A 15,746-nucleotide genomic window follows, 5' to 3' on the forward strand; every position below is an offset into this window, starting at 1 on the left:
TAACCACTCAAGCTTCTTAATTTAACGTATCTGCGTCGGTTAACAGTATGGACGAAAGAATCCATGGTTTTTAAAAGTAAAATCACATTGATTAACAATATTGACTTAGTCTGTTGCAGATCAGAAAAAATATTTATGAGCTGAAATAATGTCAACGTGGTCTTCTTCCTTTGACTATTTTTTTATCCTCTTCTCCCATACAAACTGAAACTATGAGGTTTAAAATGATAAAAAGATGGAGAACTAACTGAAAAGAAGAAATTGTTTTAAATTCCAAATTCCTTCTCTTAATAAATGCGAATTATGTATATATTTTTTCTTCTCTTTCCTCTTAAAGTAGTCGAAAACAAAACAATTCAAATTAATTTTGCATGATGGAAAAATTCGCTAGAAATGCCCTCTTATTCCTCTCGATCTTTTATCTACTCATTTTATCATGTTACTAAAAAGGACGATTGACAAAACAATAAATTTAAGTTAGGTCCAGAAAAATTTGTAAACTTGAGTTTGATTTCAGGTTTTTAATTAGGTTTTCTGATGTCTCGTTTTATTTCGATTGTTAAAATTTTAGCAAGTTGATTTGAATTAATTCGATTTCAATTAATTAGGGTTCATCTTAAAATTTAGAATTCTTCGCTGAAAATTTGGTGATTAATTCATCGTAATTGACTTCTTTGGCCAATCCATGCATGATATATGTATCTTTATTTGTTTTCCTCTTAAAGTTAACCACTTCATTACAAATGCACGCACGGTATGGTGCCTACCGCTGTAGTACTAGCTATATATTTTAAAACACCGATTGTATGCTCCATATTCCTTCAGCATGATGATAATTTATACCATATATCTTCTTCACTTCTCATTCTCCAAAAGTGTTTGATTTGCATCACGTGTAAAAAAAATTCTGAGCGGTGTAGCCCCTACTGCCCAAAAAATGGATACGAACTTAGAATAATAACGTTGGAGGGTGGGACAAGTATAATGGGTCTTGAAATGTGTTTTGTGCAACAATAATATGACATATCTGGAAAGCAAGATGTAACAAATTTTTTATTGGCGTTAGACCAAACCCTGATAGTACCTTCACTAAAGATAAGAAATTTTGAAAAGAAAATTGCGAAGCTCAATCAAATCCCCGCAAATAAACCACATCAACTTCCGCCACTTACTCTTAGGAATATCCCTCACTGGAACTTTCCTACTTGGGGATCTATATATAAAAATCAATCTGACACAAAGTAGATACGAATTAGAATAATAACGTTGCAGGGTGGGACAAGGATAATGGGTCTTGCAATGTGTTTTGTGCAACAATAGTATAACATATCTGGAAAGCGATATGTAACAAAATTTTCATTGGCGTTACACCAAACCTTGGCAGTACCTTCACTAAGGTTAAAAAATAAATTTTGAAAGAAAAATTGTGAAGCTTAGTCAAATCCTCACAAATAAACCACATCAACTACTGTTACTTACTCTCAGGAATATACCTGACTGGACCTTTCCTACATGGGGATCTATAAAAACTAATTTGGCACAATAATTTAATTCGCTTCTCCAACTTGGTTGGGGAGCGAGGAACAATGAGTTCGGACTTAGAACTTGCCAAAATAGGGCATAATATTTGGATATACTTATTAGAGACTTAGAATCCCGATCAGATATATTACTACCAACATTAAAACTAGGAAAAGTCGTTTTGTTAATCAAAACCCGAGATAATCCGACTTGGAACTCACTAAGACTCAGGGAAATTAGACTTAGAATTCACCAACATTCAAAATTGGTGAGGAATTGTCGAGCGCCTCGACAAACTAGCAAGTGGCTAGTGCTCGCTTGGAAATCATCCTTGGAGAACGATTTTGAGTACTCCGATCTGACAATAAAATGGAACAAGGACACCAATCTTATGTTGGTTAACTTGTTTAGTTCTGAGAAATAACCTGGGATTGGGAGACAAGGTCAGGGGACCCGGATAGAAAAACTCGAGGAAGGAGAGGTGCTAGCCGCGAAGGCAGCCCTGAAATAAGGACCTCAGATCAAGAAACAAACTACTGAAGTCAACACAACTCCTCCAATTTAAGGAGCCTATTTCAGGAAGGAGGTTTTAAAAAATACAGTGAAAAATATTTCCCTACGAGAGTATATTCAACTATCATTATGGAACTAAGCATATTCTGAGAACGTTAGGCTTTAAATATGTGACTTAAAATACGAAACATGCAGCAGTTGTATTGATTCAAAAAATCAATATAAATGCTAGCTGCTTCAAGAATCGTAATTCGACTAGTTTTGTTTTCACATTTCCAACAAGGATAAAAAAGATGCTTTGGCTTGTACTTGACCCAAAGCCATCCCAACATGTTTTATTAGGTTGTCGATTTTCATATAATTTTTATTTTGCCAAAATATAAGAAACATTAGCATTTCGAAAAATTGAGGATTTTTTCACATTAGTCAATAGTCATATGCACTTTAGAAAAACTAGGTCTTAAGTCGCCGATCAAGTCAACAATCATGAATTAGAAAATGGAGTGTCAGAAAAGGAAGACTAAAAAAACCCATGGTAAAGAGGGAAAAGTTGCGTGTTTTTTTTTCTTCTTTTGGTAAAACTTTGTATGCTTTTTCCCAAAACTCAAAGGGAAGCTGAAGTTTAAAGGGGTGGAGTACATGTATTCACCAAATTGCGGATGAGGCCGACTTAAATTTGATTCGACCTACATTGGATTCCGACTTAGTGACTTTAGAGTCTGTAGTTCACACCATGGACCAAACTATATTCCCAAATTAAGCCATTGATTTGAATCACTCATTCTATAATTTCCATTTTGCAGTATGTGTATGGTCAAAACTTGAAAATGCTATATGTTTTCCCATGACAAATAAAGACAGTGTTATATTCAAGAACACATCAACGCATGGTTCAGATAGTTGACTCAGTTGTATGAAGCATAATAAGCTAATGCCGTTTTATTAGACTTTCTAGGTTCAGATGGAGTCCATTCAGTACTGCAAGCAACTATGCAATTCCATACAAGGACACGTTGTTTGGAACTAGTCAGTCCATTGCTTGAGAAATTTGAAGAAAGTGGGGAGGGAGGAAGGAATGGATGAGACTCAGAGTATGAGACTAGTCTAGGAAGAATCTAGGGAGAAAGAAAATACTAACATAAAATCATCCCACTTGGTTTGGGACCACCGTATCACCTGCTAGCCTACTATTATAATAGTACCAACATGGTCCATTGGTGGTTCTGTTCAGGTAGTAAGTCAAGATTAGCCCTACCATACACTGTAGCTGCATATGATTTACGACTTATACTTCACTGTGTAACATGGTCCATTGCCCATTGGTTCTGTACAGGCGGTAAAAAAAAACAGCCGTGCAAGGTGAACAAAAAAAAAAACCAAGGAAAGGAAGCTTCTTTTGCTTTTCTGTAAGGTACACGGCCTGTAACCTTAATGCTGTGCCATATTTAAATATATGGGACGAGATCTTGTTGTATTATATATATACGATGTAGTAGATAAAGGAGAAAGCATGAAGCATGATGCATGCGGATTGCGGATGGAATTAAGAATCAATTGCTGTCATCTTATAAATGGCAAAAAAATATATGATCTTTTTAGGTACCATTATATGAGAGATCTTCGGAAAAATCATGATAATATTGATCAATCCACTTGCGTATGATGTGAATCTCTTTCTTCCTTGCGTCTTGAAGCCACTTCGGATCTTCTTTATCTGAGAACCTTAGGTCCACATGGTGAGCACCTATGTTGTAGTATATGCAAATGCACGCATCAATATAATAGTAGTAGTACTAATTTTGTAAGAGCGGAGACTAGTAAATAAATGGTTCATAATCTTCTTTACCTTGTTTTGCAACTATGGCAACTATACTCTTTGATATGCTCTTCAAAACACTGCAACTAAACCGTGTTCTGTTAGACTAGACCCTAAGTTCGAATACGGTTAAAAACTGAAGGATACGAATTACGTACCCTCCACCACTCCAAGGGTCTCTCAAGCCATTAAAGAAGATCATGTTACTTCCAAACCTTTTTAAAACCCTCGTTATATCCTGCATCCATTCATTAAGTTCATTTCATCATAACACAATGAAAACAACTTGAGAAATGGTAGTAGTAGGTACTCAATACTCACCATGCCACAAAATTCAGTGGTAGCCCAATTGGGCCTGGGCTCAACACCTAAATATTCCTTACAGAAAGTAGCTCGATCAGTGAAGTTCCATTCCGAGGATGGGAATATACTCTTCTCATCACTTCCATCTGTTGGTAGTATCATCTCTGTGCATGCCTTCAACCCATGGATTAGGAAACTTCAATTAAAATCCCACTCATACTAAAAATACAGAAGCAACGGAAAAGTAGAATTGTCGGGTGCGAAATTTCTTTGTGATACTATAGACGCAAAGGTCTCTTTGTTTTTGGTTCTACTTCTACACAAGTCACACACCATATCAAATTACCAACCTGCCATGTCCACATAGATAGGCCATGGGGATCTGAATGGTCGCTCAGATTAAAACATGTCGCAGTACCACTGGAATTATAGTAGATGTTCGCTGCTCCATATAACTTTGCAAAAGTATCATTACCAGTTGTTGGATCATCAATCGCTTTGCACATCTGTATCGAAAATGCAGTTAACAGTACAGGTTATTCGTACAACATTTCACTGCCAATTGAGCCAGTTAAGTTAATATAGAAACAACAAATGAGTCTCTAGTCTTACTGGGCTTATTACCTGTCTTATGGGATAGGCTGGCAAAGGATTCAGAAAATTGGAAGGAGTTGGATAGTCAGTCATGGCTGTGTAAACAAATGCTGTGTGGAGCCAACCCTCTACTGGCTTCGAGCTGATAAAAAAAATTAGTTGGTTTTTCAGAGGCAGTACAGGGAAAATTAATTCATCCGTCAAGAAATGAAAGTTTTATACATGCTTCTTACTCGCAAAGTTTGAATGATTTTTTTAGCAAATCCAAACCACCATGTTGCTGTTCAGTTTCTTCAATCAATTTCCAGGATTCCTTTATCACTTTGTAACAATTTTCACTCATGCCCTGATATTGATAAACCGAGTTAAAATTTGCACCAATCAGTAATTGAAAGGGGAACTGCAGTGTACTTGGCCGGAATGGGTACCGAATACCCTATCGCATTGCACCATAACTCAATATCCGTTCGCACTATAGAGTCAAACCACCAAAAAAAACTTCCAGTTCCCCAGTAAAGCATGTCCTATTCTCAAATTATTGGAATCTAAAGTGATTGAGATAAAAACAAATTATTGATGAATGAGTGGGTGGTGGGAGTGGGACTAAAGGTTGGTTTTGGGGAATGGGGGACGGGGGAAAAGCAAGAACGCCTTTGTTTTTATGCGTATCAAAGATTCAAAAAGATCTTGAAATCTTGTTATCTTAGGGATACTTGGGACTCCGTGATTTATGATATTTAAGGTCTAGATAAAGCCACATTGCTAACAGGATTCTGCCGGAAAATCTTAAGAACTTCTCACGGTGCATGGGTATAGCTAGGTTGTAAAAGAAATTGCAGTTTGTTTAAGCAGTAAATGTTACCTTGAAATCTTGTGTTATAACGTTGTTGAAGCTGTATGGTGAAACAATTCCTTGAAAACCTAGTATTGGTGCTGATGATGCCAAGGCACCAATTGCTACATGTGGATATTTTAACCTGAACCATGCTGCTAACACTGCAACAACAAGAACAACACAAATAAAAATATAAATTCATCTAGACTAATCTTTAAATTTTGCCATGAAAAGAAAGAAAGAAATAGATTCATACTTCCACCATAGGAACCACCAAAGACCACAACTGGTGAATCTTGAGCAGTTAAATTCTTCTTCAAATCAATAATCAAAGTTGCATAATCAGCCAACGCTTGTGTGGAACTTAAATACCCAAGTGTAGTTGAATTACTATAAGCAATTTCTTTATCACCACCAAATGGAATTGATTTCCCAAAATATCTATGCTGCAATTATCATTCAAAACTCCATTCTTAAAATCAAGAAAAACATCATATAGGAATTCAAATTCTGCCAATGCATATCATTTTGTTACCTCTAGAAACACCAGGAGTGCTTTAAAATGCGGTGCAATCTCGAACATGAAGCCGGTGTTTTGCGCAAACCATTCAATGTCACCTTCATTTCCAGTGTAGACGAAAATTGGTGCATTTTTTTCAGCACCTCCCCAATACTTAGAATTGATCAAGTATCTTTCTTGAAAGGTTTCATAACTTTGTGGATGATAGTTGAAATGATCAAGAATTTGAGTGAAGTACTTGGTTACATATAAATTTGTCTTAGTAGATTGATGAAATATTGATTCAGCTTGAGGGGATGGAAATTTGGGATGTGTAAATTTCTTTGCACTGGAAAAGGAGAACAGAAGAAACAAAAGAGAAACAAGAAAAAATATCTTCATTTTTTTTCTTCTTCTTCTCCTTGTGATCTTTCCAATCACACAAACAGTATATAAGAAGACAAAGGGAGATGGAGAGTGGGAGATAATGTAATTTGGAGTATGTGGAATGTGATGGAGGTTATTTTGTTATAGACCTTCTACTTCTTGCTCTATATTCCATTCTATCAATGAAACCATAATTTGGACAACGTGTAGTTCCGGTGAAAATTAGGAAAATATTCTGAATGTCATTGTCTTTTGCATCACAGATTTCTATTTGGAACCTTGAAATGTCCTCCAAACCTTTTCAACTACTACTACTACAAAAAAAAGATGGTCGGATTACCTATTTCTCGATGAGTAGGTTGAAGTTTAGAATAAATAGTACACTGTGGTAATTATTTTTAATGCTCCCACTATCAAAATTTTATTTTAGGACAAAAGATTGTCTGAAGATTGGGTGAGGTTTTTAATGGGGAACAACGACCTGAGAGCCGGGATTATAAGTAAGAAGGTAAAAACAATTTACAACCTGGGTGAAAAGTAATAGGGTAAAACAATTCCAAGCAAGTAATGAGAAATAAATAAAACGTAGGAGCAGACATGCTCGCTCGCTCGCAAAAATGTCAGCACCAATATGGACTGACAGCAAATCTGCCGCCTCTTGCATATTTACTGGTGCTTGCTAAGTTATCTAAGTGTTGGCAATGCCTAACCAGAATAATTATCAAAGAAACCTTACACGACTGATGGCGTGTGATAATTGAGAATTCAGTTCAAGTTCCATAGAATAATCCAAATAAAAAATGTAGATGTGGAAAATCCTACAACTACATTCAAAGAATCATAAACACACAACATGAAGTAAACAAGCAAGAGATGTACAAGAACACAAGATATACGTGGTTCAGTATGATTACCTACGTCCACGGGGGTAAAGGGATGATCTTATTATTCGATTCAAGGTTACAAAATGTGTATCTCACTAACAAGTACTCTATTCTCTCTCTCAAGCTCTTGATATTCTCTCCTCCCTCACTGATTACGTAGCCCTTAGCTCTCTACATGACTCTCTATTTATAGCTACAAGAGATGATATATCCAAGTTACAGTGTGAGTCGTGGTACATCTTTCTTGATGTCCTTATCGGGCGATGGATGATGCCTTTTCCGAGATGTTGGGCCGAGCCTAGTGATATCTTCTCCCGATGCCGTGTTTTCCGCCATGCGGTTCCCCACTACTGCTGCCTTTTTGACATGTTACCGCCTCCTTTGGTCGTGGTTGTCCATGGTATAAATGCCACAGTTAGACCCTTAGTTTTACCTTCGACAGTCCACCTCTTTTCCTTCTTCGTCTTTACCACTTCTTCTTCACTGTTATTTTTCAGTTAACCTTTGTGACAGATTTCTCTCTTCAAAACCCTAATTTCTACTTAGACTTGCTGCCATTTTCCGTTGCTGTTGCTGTGGTCTTTGATTTTCCCTGTTCTTTTTTCGACTCTTCTTTTGCTTCCCGTCATCTTCCGTGGCTTCTTCAACTCCCTCCATGACAGAGAAGAGGTGTGTAAGTTATACTTTTTCTGATGATGATGGTGTTCCTCTCGATTCCTTATTTATTGTTGTCAGTCTTTCGCATCATGATCATCGTCCCCTTAATTCTATCTTTTCTGATGATTCTCCTTCATTTTCATGTAGGAATGACAAGAGAGGTGCTAAAGATTTGTCAGACGAACAATTCATCAGGCAACTGAAAGATGATTATGATCTTCATGGTTATGACATCAGACTCCTATCGGGCCAAAAAGGTGTTCTGAAGAAGGAGGACGTCATGAAGTTTGCTCATTTGGCCGAGGCGACCATCATTACCAAAGGTCAGTTGGAGCTCGGGCTGCGTTTTCCGTTGTATGATCCTAGCCGTCCCTTTATGTATGAGGCTCTCTCCAAGATTCGTCCGTCTCGTGCTCTAGCTCAGTGAAATGGAAATACTTTCCGTATCGTGTCTGAATGGGAGAAGCGAGGGCGGGGTGAATGCACTCCTACTACTTGGTCGACCTATGATCCTTCCCAAGCAGGCGACTATACTCCCGCCAGCTTTGTTGCCAACTACCGAAGTGAGACTTCTACTAGTGGTGATCTTGCTAGCTTCGCTGCTAGTCCTCATCGCAAAAAGACTATCCCTGATGGTTTTAAGAAGCTTCTGTTGGACGAGGAACCCGAGGGGAAAACTACTAATAAGCATGCACGCCACACCAGTGATGTTGCTTGGGACCGGGTTCCTCTTGCTATTTATCGTCCTCTTCTTAGTGGCAAGTTTCCTCCTCCGGACGAACCCTATCCATTCTGGGTGGTCAATGTTGATCGGGTAAGTTTTTCAATTTTGGTTCATTTGGTCGGCCCATATAATCAGTGGAATGGTGTTTTACTTGCTTATATTTCGCAGCCCAAGTCCCAGAATACCCAACCTGAAGCTCTCAACCTTCGCAAGAGGGACAAAGGTTCTAGCACATGAGCCGAGGAGGATACATGGAAGGTAACAAATATAATGCTCTAATCACAGTACATGTACTTGCCCCTATTTGTTGCCTTGAATGAATCTGACGACGACTTATGTGTAGAGGTCGAAAGCTGATAAAGGAGAAGTTGGAGGTGCTTCATCGAAAGACGGTGAGGATCCCGAGGACCGGCTACCTTTATCCCATTTCCTGAGGAAGTCGCCTCAGAAAACTTCTGATATTTCGTCTACCGTTGTAGGTGGTAAGCCTAGTGGAAAGGGTAAAGAACCTAAGGGTGATGAGTCTGCCCCAGAGAAAGTTATGCCCATGTAGTCTGTTGGAAAAGGTGTCACCCTCGCCGATGATGTTGTACTTTTGTTATCTGATGGTGATGATGATGATGATCTTTTTGATAAGGAGGACGGGACCGGTGGTATGGGAGAGGAAGAGGAGCCGACGTGGGCAGAAGAGTCTGCTGGTGGTGGGAAAAATGTTACTCCTGAGGGCGAGTTGGTGGGAAATGTGTCTCCTGTTTCTCCTGCCCCGAGCTCGGGTGGGACTACCTTCTTCACTTTCTCGGGCCCAGTGTGTAATTCTCTAGGGGCTCTTACTTTTCTTGATTTTGGCTCCCTAACCGACGAGGAGATGATCAATGATGTGTCCTTGTATTCTGCCGGTCTGAAGGATACCTTTGACCAGATGGTGAGTTATTTTTCTTAACTGTATATCTATGACGTGGGATAGTTGTTGATATCCATAATATTCTCAGGCTGCCAATAGGGAGTTGTTGGATGCTTCTCTACAACGGAGGGAGCTAGCCGAGAAGAAAAGTCTTCGTTTCCAATTGCAGCGAGAGAAAGAACGAACCCGAGAGTTGGAGAAGCGACTGGTCGAGACCCAAGGTATTTGCTCGAAACCTATGCAACTATGATTGATTCTGTAGTGCCAATATCCTGAGTTTAGTACTATCTTTCTAGCCGATATGTCTAGTATTGATGTCGATGCTGCTTCGGAATATCGTTTGTTAAAGAGAAAATTGGATATTGAACGAAGTCACGTTGCGAATCTCCACCAAAGAATCGTCAATAAGGATGACAAAATTGATCGTCAAGAAACCGAAATTGGGGATCTTCGAGCTGAGCTACACCGTTATGATACCTTTGAGTATGTGCCTGAGGATATGGATAATCTGCGAGCGAACCTTTCTCGGGTTCATAGTGTTGCCGCCGATAAGACATTGTTGGCCGATAATTTGAAAAGTCAGTGTGAACGATTAAGGCTTCAGAACAGGGACTTGCATGTCGATCGGCAGCAGATTCTAGGGTAAAAAGATGTCGCTGAGAGGTCTAATCAAGAGTTACGTGAGAGGCTTCAGAGATTTAATCAGGTATCCGAGGAGTTGGAATGTGTTCGGGTTCAATTGTCTAGTCTGCAGGTGGCACACGATCGACAGAAGGCTAGTTGGAGTGATCATAAAAAATATTGCCCCACCAATGAGTTGAGCAGCGTTATCATGAGTTAACCTCCAAGATATCTTCTCTTGAGAGTAGTTTACTTAAGTCCGAGGAAACCTTTAAAGTAGTTATACCCTTGTTTGAAGGTATTATTCCTTGTTTTGTGTTTTCTTTGTGCTTATTTCAATGTTGTTGTCGTGTTATTGATTACTTCCGTGTTTCTGCAGCCGAGCAAGGGAAGGTGAAATCTTTGGAGGAATAGGCTGCTCGGCTGAAGGCGAGGGAGACCCAACTACTCGGGAAGGTAGCTACTGCTGAGGCGGCGTCGACTCAACTGACTCTTGATCTTGCTGCCGAGAAAGAAAAGTTTAAGACCGAGCTTGTTGCTAAGGTCAAAGAAGGCGTGAAGGCGGTTCTCGAGAAGAAGCGGGTTGATGCTGCTGCATAGAAGGCAGGCTCGGGGTCGGTCCCTTTAGAAGGAGTAGTTAGGTCTTTTGTAGTGCTGCGTCACTATTGTGCCCTTTGCACTGGGCTGTAATTCTCTTGAACACCTTCATTTTTCCAACATCTTTTTTAATGGGGTGCTGCGTCGCCAATCGGTTGTTAATCACTTTCTGACATTTTCGTTTGTGTTGATATTTTCATTTGTGTTGCTTCGATCATACTTCGTTGTTGATTTATGATATACTTGTACTTGTCTGCATAAACATGATTTAACTGGTTAGCATAAATTCCATTTCTGTCGAACACGCTCAATAGGGAGGGTCATCGGGCCCAATGCCATGTCCCGATTGAGGTATCTCATCACCGTTATTTTGATCTAGTGGTAGGGTACTTGGTTATTCCTAAATTCTATTGGCCCGATATCCCCAAGGAGTTATCAATTAACTGTCTTGGGCAAATGATTTCGGCCACTTGCGATGGGAGCAATGTTGTATGCTCGGCTGTCGAGTACTCATGCCTCGACAATCGGACACTGGCTTCCAACTACCAGGGCCTTTAGACTACCTCGACACTTTCACACTGCCACCGCCCCGAGTTCGAATAACCTGTCGAGTGTAAGACAACTCGGCACTTGCACACTGCCATCGCCCCGAGTACGAATGTCCATTAGAGTGTAAGTCACCTCGGCACTTGCACACAGTCGTCGCCCCGAGTACGAATGACCATTAGACGCAATTGTCACATTCCCTACCCCACGTGGATTTTTAATGAAATGAATGAAATAATATCATACCTGCTTGCACACCTCTCATGGGTGATATAACTTCAGGCGCCTAGCATTCCACGGCCGCGGTTTGGGTGTTCCATCTGGCTTCAATATCTTATATGCCCCTTCGCCAACCTTTTCCACAATAGTATATGGTCCGCCCCATCGTGCCGCCAGTTTACCACCTTTCTTGTCACGTTCGTAGCTGGGTAGCTCTTTCAACACTAATTGACCGGGCTGAAATTCTCTCGGTCGAACTCGTTTGTTGTATTCACGTTGTAACCTCCTTTGGTAATTTTCCATTTTTTGTAGGGCAATTTCTCTAGTTTCTTCTAAGTCATCGAGCTTGGATAAGATAAGATCCGCCGATATGTTCCGTCTCCATGCCGGTTGGAAGGATGGCTTATGTCCTGTATGTTAGCATGAAGGGTGATAAGCTGGTTGCGTCCCTGTGGGTAGTCATGTAAGCCCATAGGACGTTGTAGAGCTCCTCACACCATTCTCCATATTTTCCATCCAACTTTTTCTTTAGGTTGTCGGATATAGTTTTGTTTGCGATCTCGGACTGCCCATTACTTTGCGGGTAAAGGGGCGTTGCCTTGCTTTTTCAGATGTTATAGCTGTTGAATAATATGTCGATGTTCTTGCCCTCCAACTGATTTCCGTTGTCCGAGACGATTTCCGCTGCAGATGATGTGTTCCCAAATGTAACGAAAAACTTCCTTATCCTGAATGTGTCTTAGCGGTGCGGATTCCACCTATTTGGTGAAGTAGTCAGTAGCCACGATCAAATACTTTATCTGCCCTGACCCGACATATAGGGGTCCTACAATATCGATCCCCCACTTGGCGAAAGTCCAGGGGCTAATCACTAAGTTCAAGGTTACTGCAGGTGCATGTATCTTTCTACCGAAATTTTGGCATTCGTCACAGATTAGTGCCATATGTTTTGCATCTTCATTCATGTAGGGCCAGAAATATCCCATGGTTTTGGCTCGGGTTGCCAGTCTTCGACCCGAGCTCTGATTGCCCCCGGCCCCATAATGTAGTTCATTCAGGATTGAGTGCCCCTCTTTCTTTGCTTAGACACCTTAACATCGGCCCTATGTAGGACTTTATGTACAAAACACCATCTCGTAGTACGCAACTGCTTTGATTTTAATTTTGTTGATTTCGGGTCGTCCTTTGGGTAACTCTCCCGTCTCCAAATATTGGTGGATGGGCTTGCGCCAATCGTCGACTTCATACTTATCGACCGTGGTTACCGTTACATATGCTCTTGTGTCCACTGTCTCGGGTACAGATGGCATCAGGATTCTCATGACTCTGATGCCTTCAATACTTGTGTCTGTTAGCATGGAGGCGATATATGCCAGTGCGTCTGAATGTCGATTATCTTTCCTGCAGATATGTCGGAACTTGATGTTTGGTATCTGACCGATATAAAATTGGGCGAGCTCCCAATACTTCTGCAATAAGGGGTCATGTATAGCGTATTTCCCACTGATCTGCCTAACGACTAACTGAGAGTCGCTGGTTAGACTCACATCGTGGATCCCCATTTCCACTATCATCCGCAAAGCATGTATTACAGCCTCGTACTTGGTGACATTGTTTGTTGCCTTAAATTCAAGCCTAAAGGAGTGAATCATCTTCTTCCCCTTTGGTGTGGTGAAGACTATCCCTAAGCCCGACCCGTCTTTATTGGACGACCCGTCTACGAAGACTTCCCACAGTGTCGGACTACAGGTTTTAAGGAGATCGGATGGATCCTCTCGGTCTTCTTCCATGCATGGAATATCTTCGATTTCGTCCTCGTCGTCCAAGGGAAAATCTTTTAGAAAGTCAGCCACCGCTTGTGCCTTTACTTCCGTTCTCATCTCATAGAAGATGTCGAACTGTTTGATTTGAGCACTCCATTTAGAGATCCGTCCCGACCTGGAGGAATTCTCAAGCACTGATTCTATGGGAGACTTCATAAGTACTCGAATTCTGTGAGTTTGGAAATATGTCCGAAGCTTTTGTGTTGCAAATACTAAGGCTAGTATCAGTTGCTCAATTCTGGTGTAGTTCTTCTCCGTTGGGTTCATAGTTTTGCTTATGAAGTACACAAACTTCTCTTCTGCCCCCAAATTTTTGACTAAGACTGCGCTTATGGCATCACTTGTTGCTCCGAGATATAGAGTAAACACTTCATCGGGCTCGGGTCTTTACAATACTGGTAGCCTCGCGAGATGTTGCTTTATCTTTTGGAATGCCTCCTCACACTCCTCGCTCCATTTGAATTTTTCTTCTTTTCTTAGCGTCCCAAAGAAGTCTTTACATTTATCCGAAGACCGAATAATGAATCGCCCTAGTGCTGCCAAGTTTCCGTTTAACCGCTGCACATCTTTTATTGTCACCAGAGACGAAATTTCCAAAACGGATCTAATCTTGTCCGGATCGGCTTCTATACCTTTATCAGTGATTATGTATCCTAGGAATTTACTCGAGGTAACCCAAAAAGTGCACTTGGCCTGGTTCACTCGCATCTTATATTTTCTCATAGTTTGAAAGATTTCCCGAAGGTCGTCGATGTGGTTGGATGCCACTTTGATTTTGACTAACATGTCGTCCACATAAACCTCGATGGTGTTGTGTATTTTGTCCTCGAACATGTCCTCCACCAACCTTTGGTAAGTGGCGCCAGCGTTCCTCAATCCAAAGGGCAATTTAGTGTAACAATATAGCCCTCTAGGTGTGAAGAAAGATGTATGCTCTTGATCCTCGGGAGCCAGTGGGATTTGATTGTATCCAGAGTACCCGTCCATTAGTGTTATCGCCTTGTACCCAACTATGGATTCTACCAGCTGATCGATACTGGGGAAAGGAAAGCTGTCCTTTGGGCAAGATTTATTCAAGTCGCTGAAGTCGATGCAGATCATAACCCCTCCATTCCTCTTAGGGACTATCACCATGTTAGATATCCATTGCGGATATTGAGTCTTTCGAATAATCCCAGCCACTTGTAGTTTCTTTAACTCGGCCTCTACCGCTGCTTGTAACTCGGGTGCGATTCTTCTCATCTTTTGTCGGATCAGTTTAAATTTGGGGTCTATCCTTAGGTGATGTGAGCATACTTCCGGGTCAATTACCTCCATATCGTGCATTTTCCATGCGAATACGTCCATGTGTTCTTTGAACAGAATTATCAACTGCTCTGTTTGTTCGTCCGATAACATGGTTCCAATTCTTACCATCTTTGGTTCTTCCGCGGTCCCTAAATTGATCCGTCGGGTAGATTCTAAGGCTGGGAAGTTGGGTTTTGGTTCATCGACCGTCTTCGCCTCCTTTGATTTCTATAATATCTCTTGCTCGCCTGATTCGTAAGTTGTGATGGCTTGTGAGAGTGCCTTCTCCAGTTCTTCCCCTACTCTAATTTCCTTAGCTTTGTTCTTTTCTCGGCGCTGTCTTGATCGCCTTTCTTCATTTTGTTGGATATCTATCTGCACGCACTGCCGTGCGACATGGGGATCACCTAGTACCTCCACAACCTCTCGGTAAGATGGGAAACTTAACCTTTGATGGTATGTCGATGCCACGCCCTTGATGCCTGCAATCCAAGGCCTGCCGAGGATCGCCTCATAAGGTGATACGACGTCAACAACACAGAAGGTGGTAAGTGTGTCTAAGTATCCTTCTCCATCCGAGACTCTGAGAGTAACTTCTCCCTTTGGTACAGTCACCGTACCATTGAAGCCGTAGATCCGATAAATTGACGGGATCAAAATGTCATCAGATAGTTCCATTATTTTGAACGTGTCATAATAGAGGACCTCGACTGAACTCCCATTGTCCATCAATATTATTTTCACTCCCATTCCTCAATGAGTAAGATTATCAGCAGAGGGTATCCACGTGCTTGGCCATTTGACGGGACATCCTTTGCTGTGAAGGTGATCGGTTGCATCATATAGGGCTCCATAGGCAGAGTTTTTGCTACACTGAAGATCTCTTTTCCAGCTCGATCCCTCTTATGGATTCTTGAAGTAATGCCGAGGCCTAGGTCGAACCCTTGAGTTGCCGAGTGTGAGATGGTATTGCAGGCGAATTGAGTTCCGCGGTCGATCCTTACTCGATGCACATGAGC

The 15,746-nt window shown here is 41.0% G+C and overlaps 2 protein-coding genes across 2 annotated transcripts; both read right to left on the reverse strand.

Moving 5' to 3' along the window:
* Positions 1-3,409: 3,409 nt before the first annotated feature.
* On the reverse strand, positions 3,410-6,585 carry LOC113308084 (lysosomal Pro-X carboxypeptidase-like). The gene is made up of 10 exons (XM_026556555.1): positions 6,118-6,585; positions 5,839-6,028; positions 5,610-5,743; positions 4,981-5,093; positions 4,778-4,889; positions 4,504-4,659; positions 4,172-4,327; positions 4,009-4,088; positions 3,881-3,930; positions 3,410-3,778 (listed from the first exon to the last, which is right to left on the reverse strand). Exons 1-10 carry the CDS (start codon positions 6,481-6,483, stop codon positions 3,630-3,632), a joined length of 1,506 nt encoding a protein of 501 aa, XP_026412340.1. The 5' UTR covers positions 6,484-6,585; the 3' UTR covers positions 3,410-3,629.
* An 8,370-nt stretch (positions 6,586-14,955) lies between these two features.
* Positions 14,956-15,405, reverse strand: LOC113312543. Its single transcript, XM_026561290.1, has one exon. It carries the CDS (start codon positions 15,403-15,405, stop codon positions 14,956-14,958), a length of 450 nt encoding a protein of 149 aa, XP_026417075.1.
* Positions 15,406-15,746: the final 341 nt, after the last annotated feature.

The sequence above is a fragment of the Papaver somniferum genome, chromosome 9 (genome assembly GCF_003573695.1).
Source record: "Papaver somniferum cultivar HN1 chromosome 9, ASM357369v1, whole genome shotgun sequence".
Taxonomy (NCBI): Eukaryota; Viridiplantae; Streptophyta; class Magnoliopsida; order Ranunculales; family Papaveraceae; genus Papaver; species Papaver somniferum.

Bases quoted from the DNA above. Each gene is read 5' to 3' on its own strand.
- LOC113312543 (XM_026561290.1), bottom strand. From the start codon at position 15,405: ATGGAACTATCTGATGACATTTTGATCCCGTCAATTTATCGGATCTAC.
- LOC113308084 (XM_026556555.1), bottom strand. From the start codon at position 6,483: ATGAAGATATTTTTTCTTGTTTCTCTTTTGTTTCTTCTGTTCTCCTTT. The intron at 4,890-4,980 runs GTAAGAAGCATG...TTTTTTTATCAG, and splicing joins AAATCATTCAAACTTTGCGA to CTCGAAGCCAGTAGAGGGTT. The intron at 3,779-3,880 runs GTAAAGAAGATT...ACTACAACATAG, and splicing joins TGCCATAGTTGCAAAACAAG to GTGCTCACCATGTGGACCTA.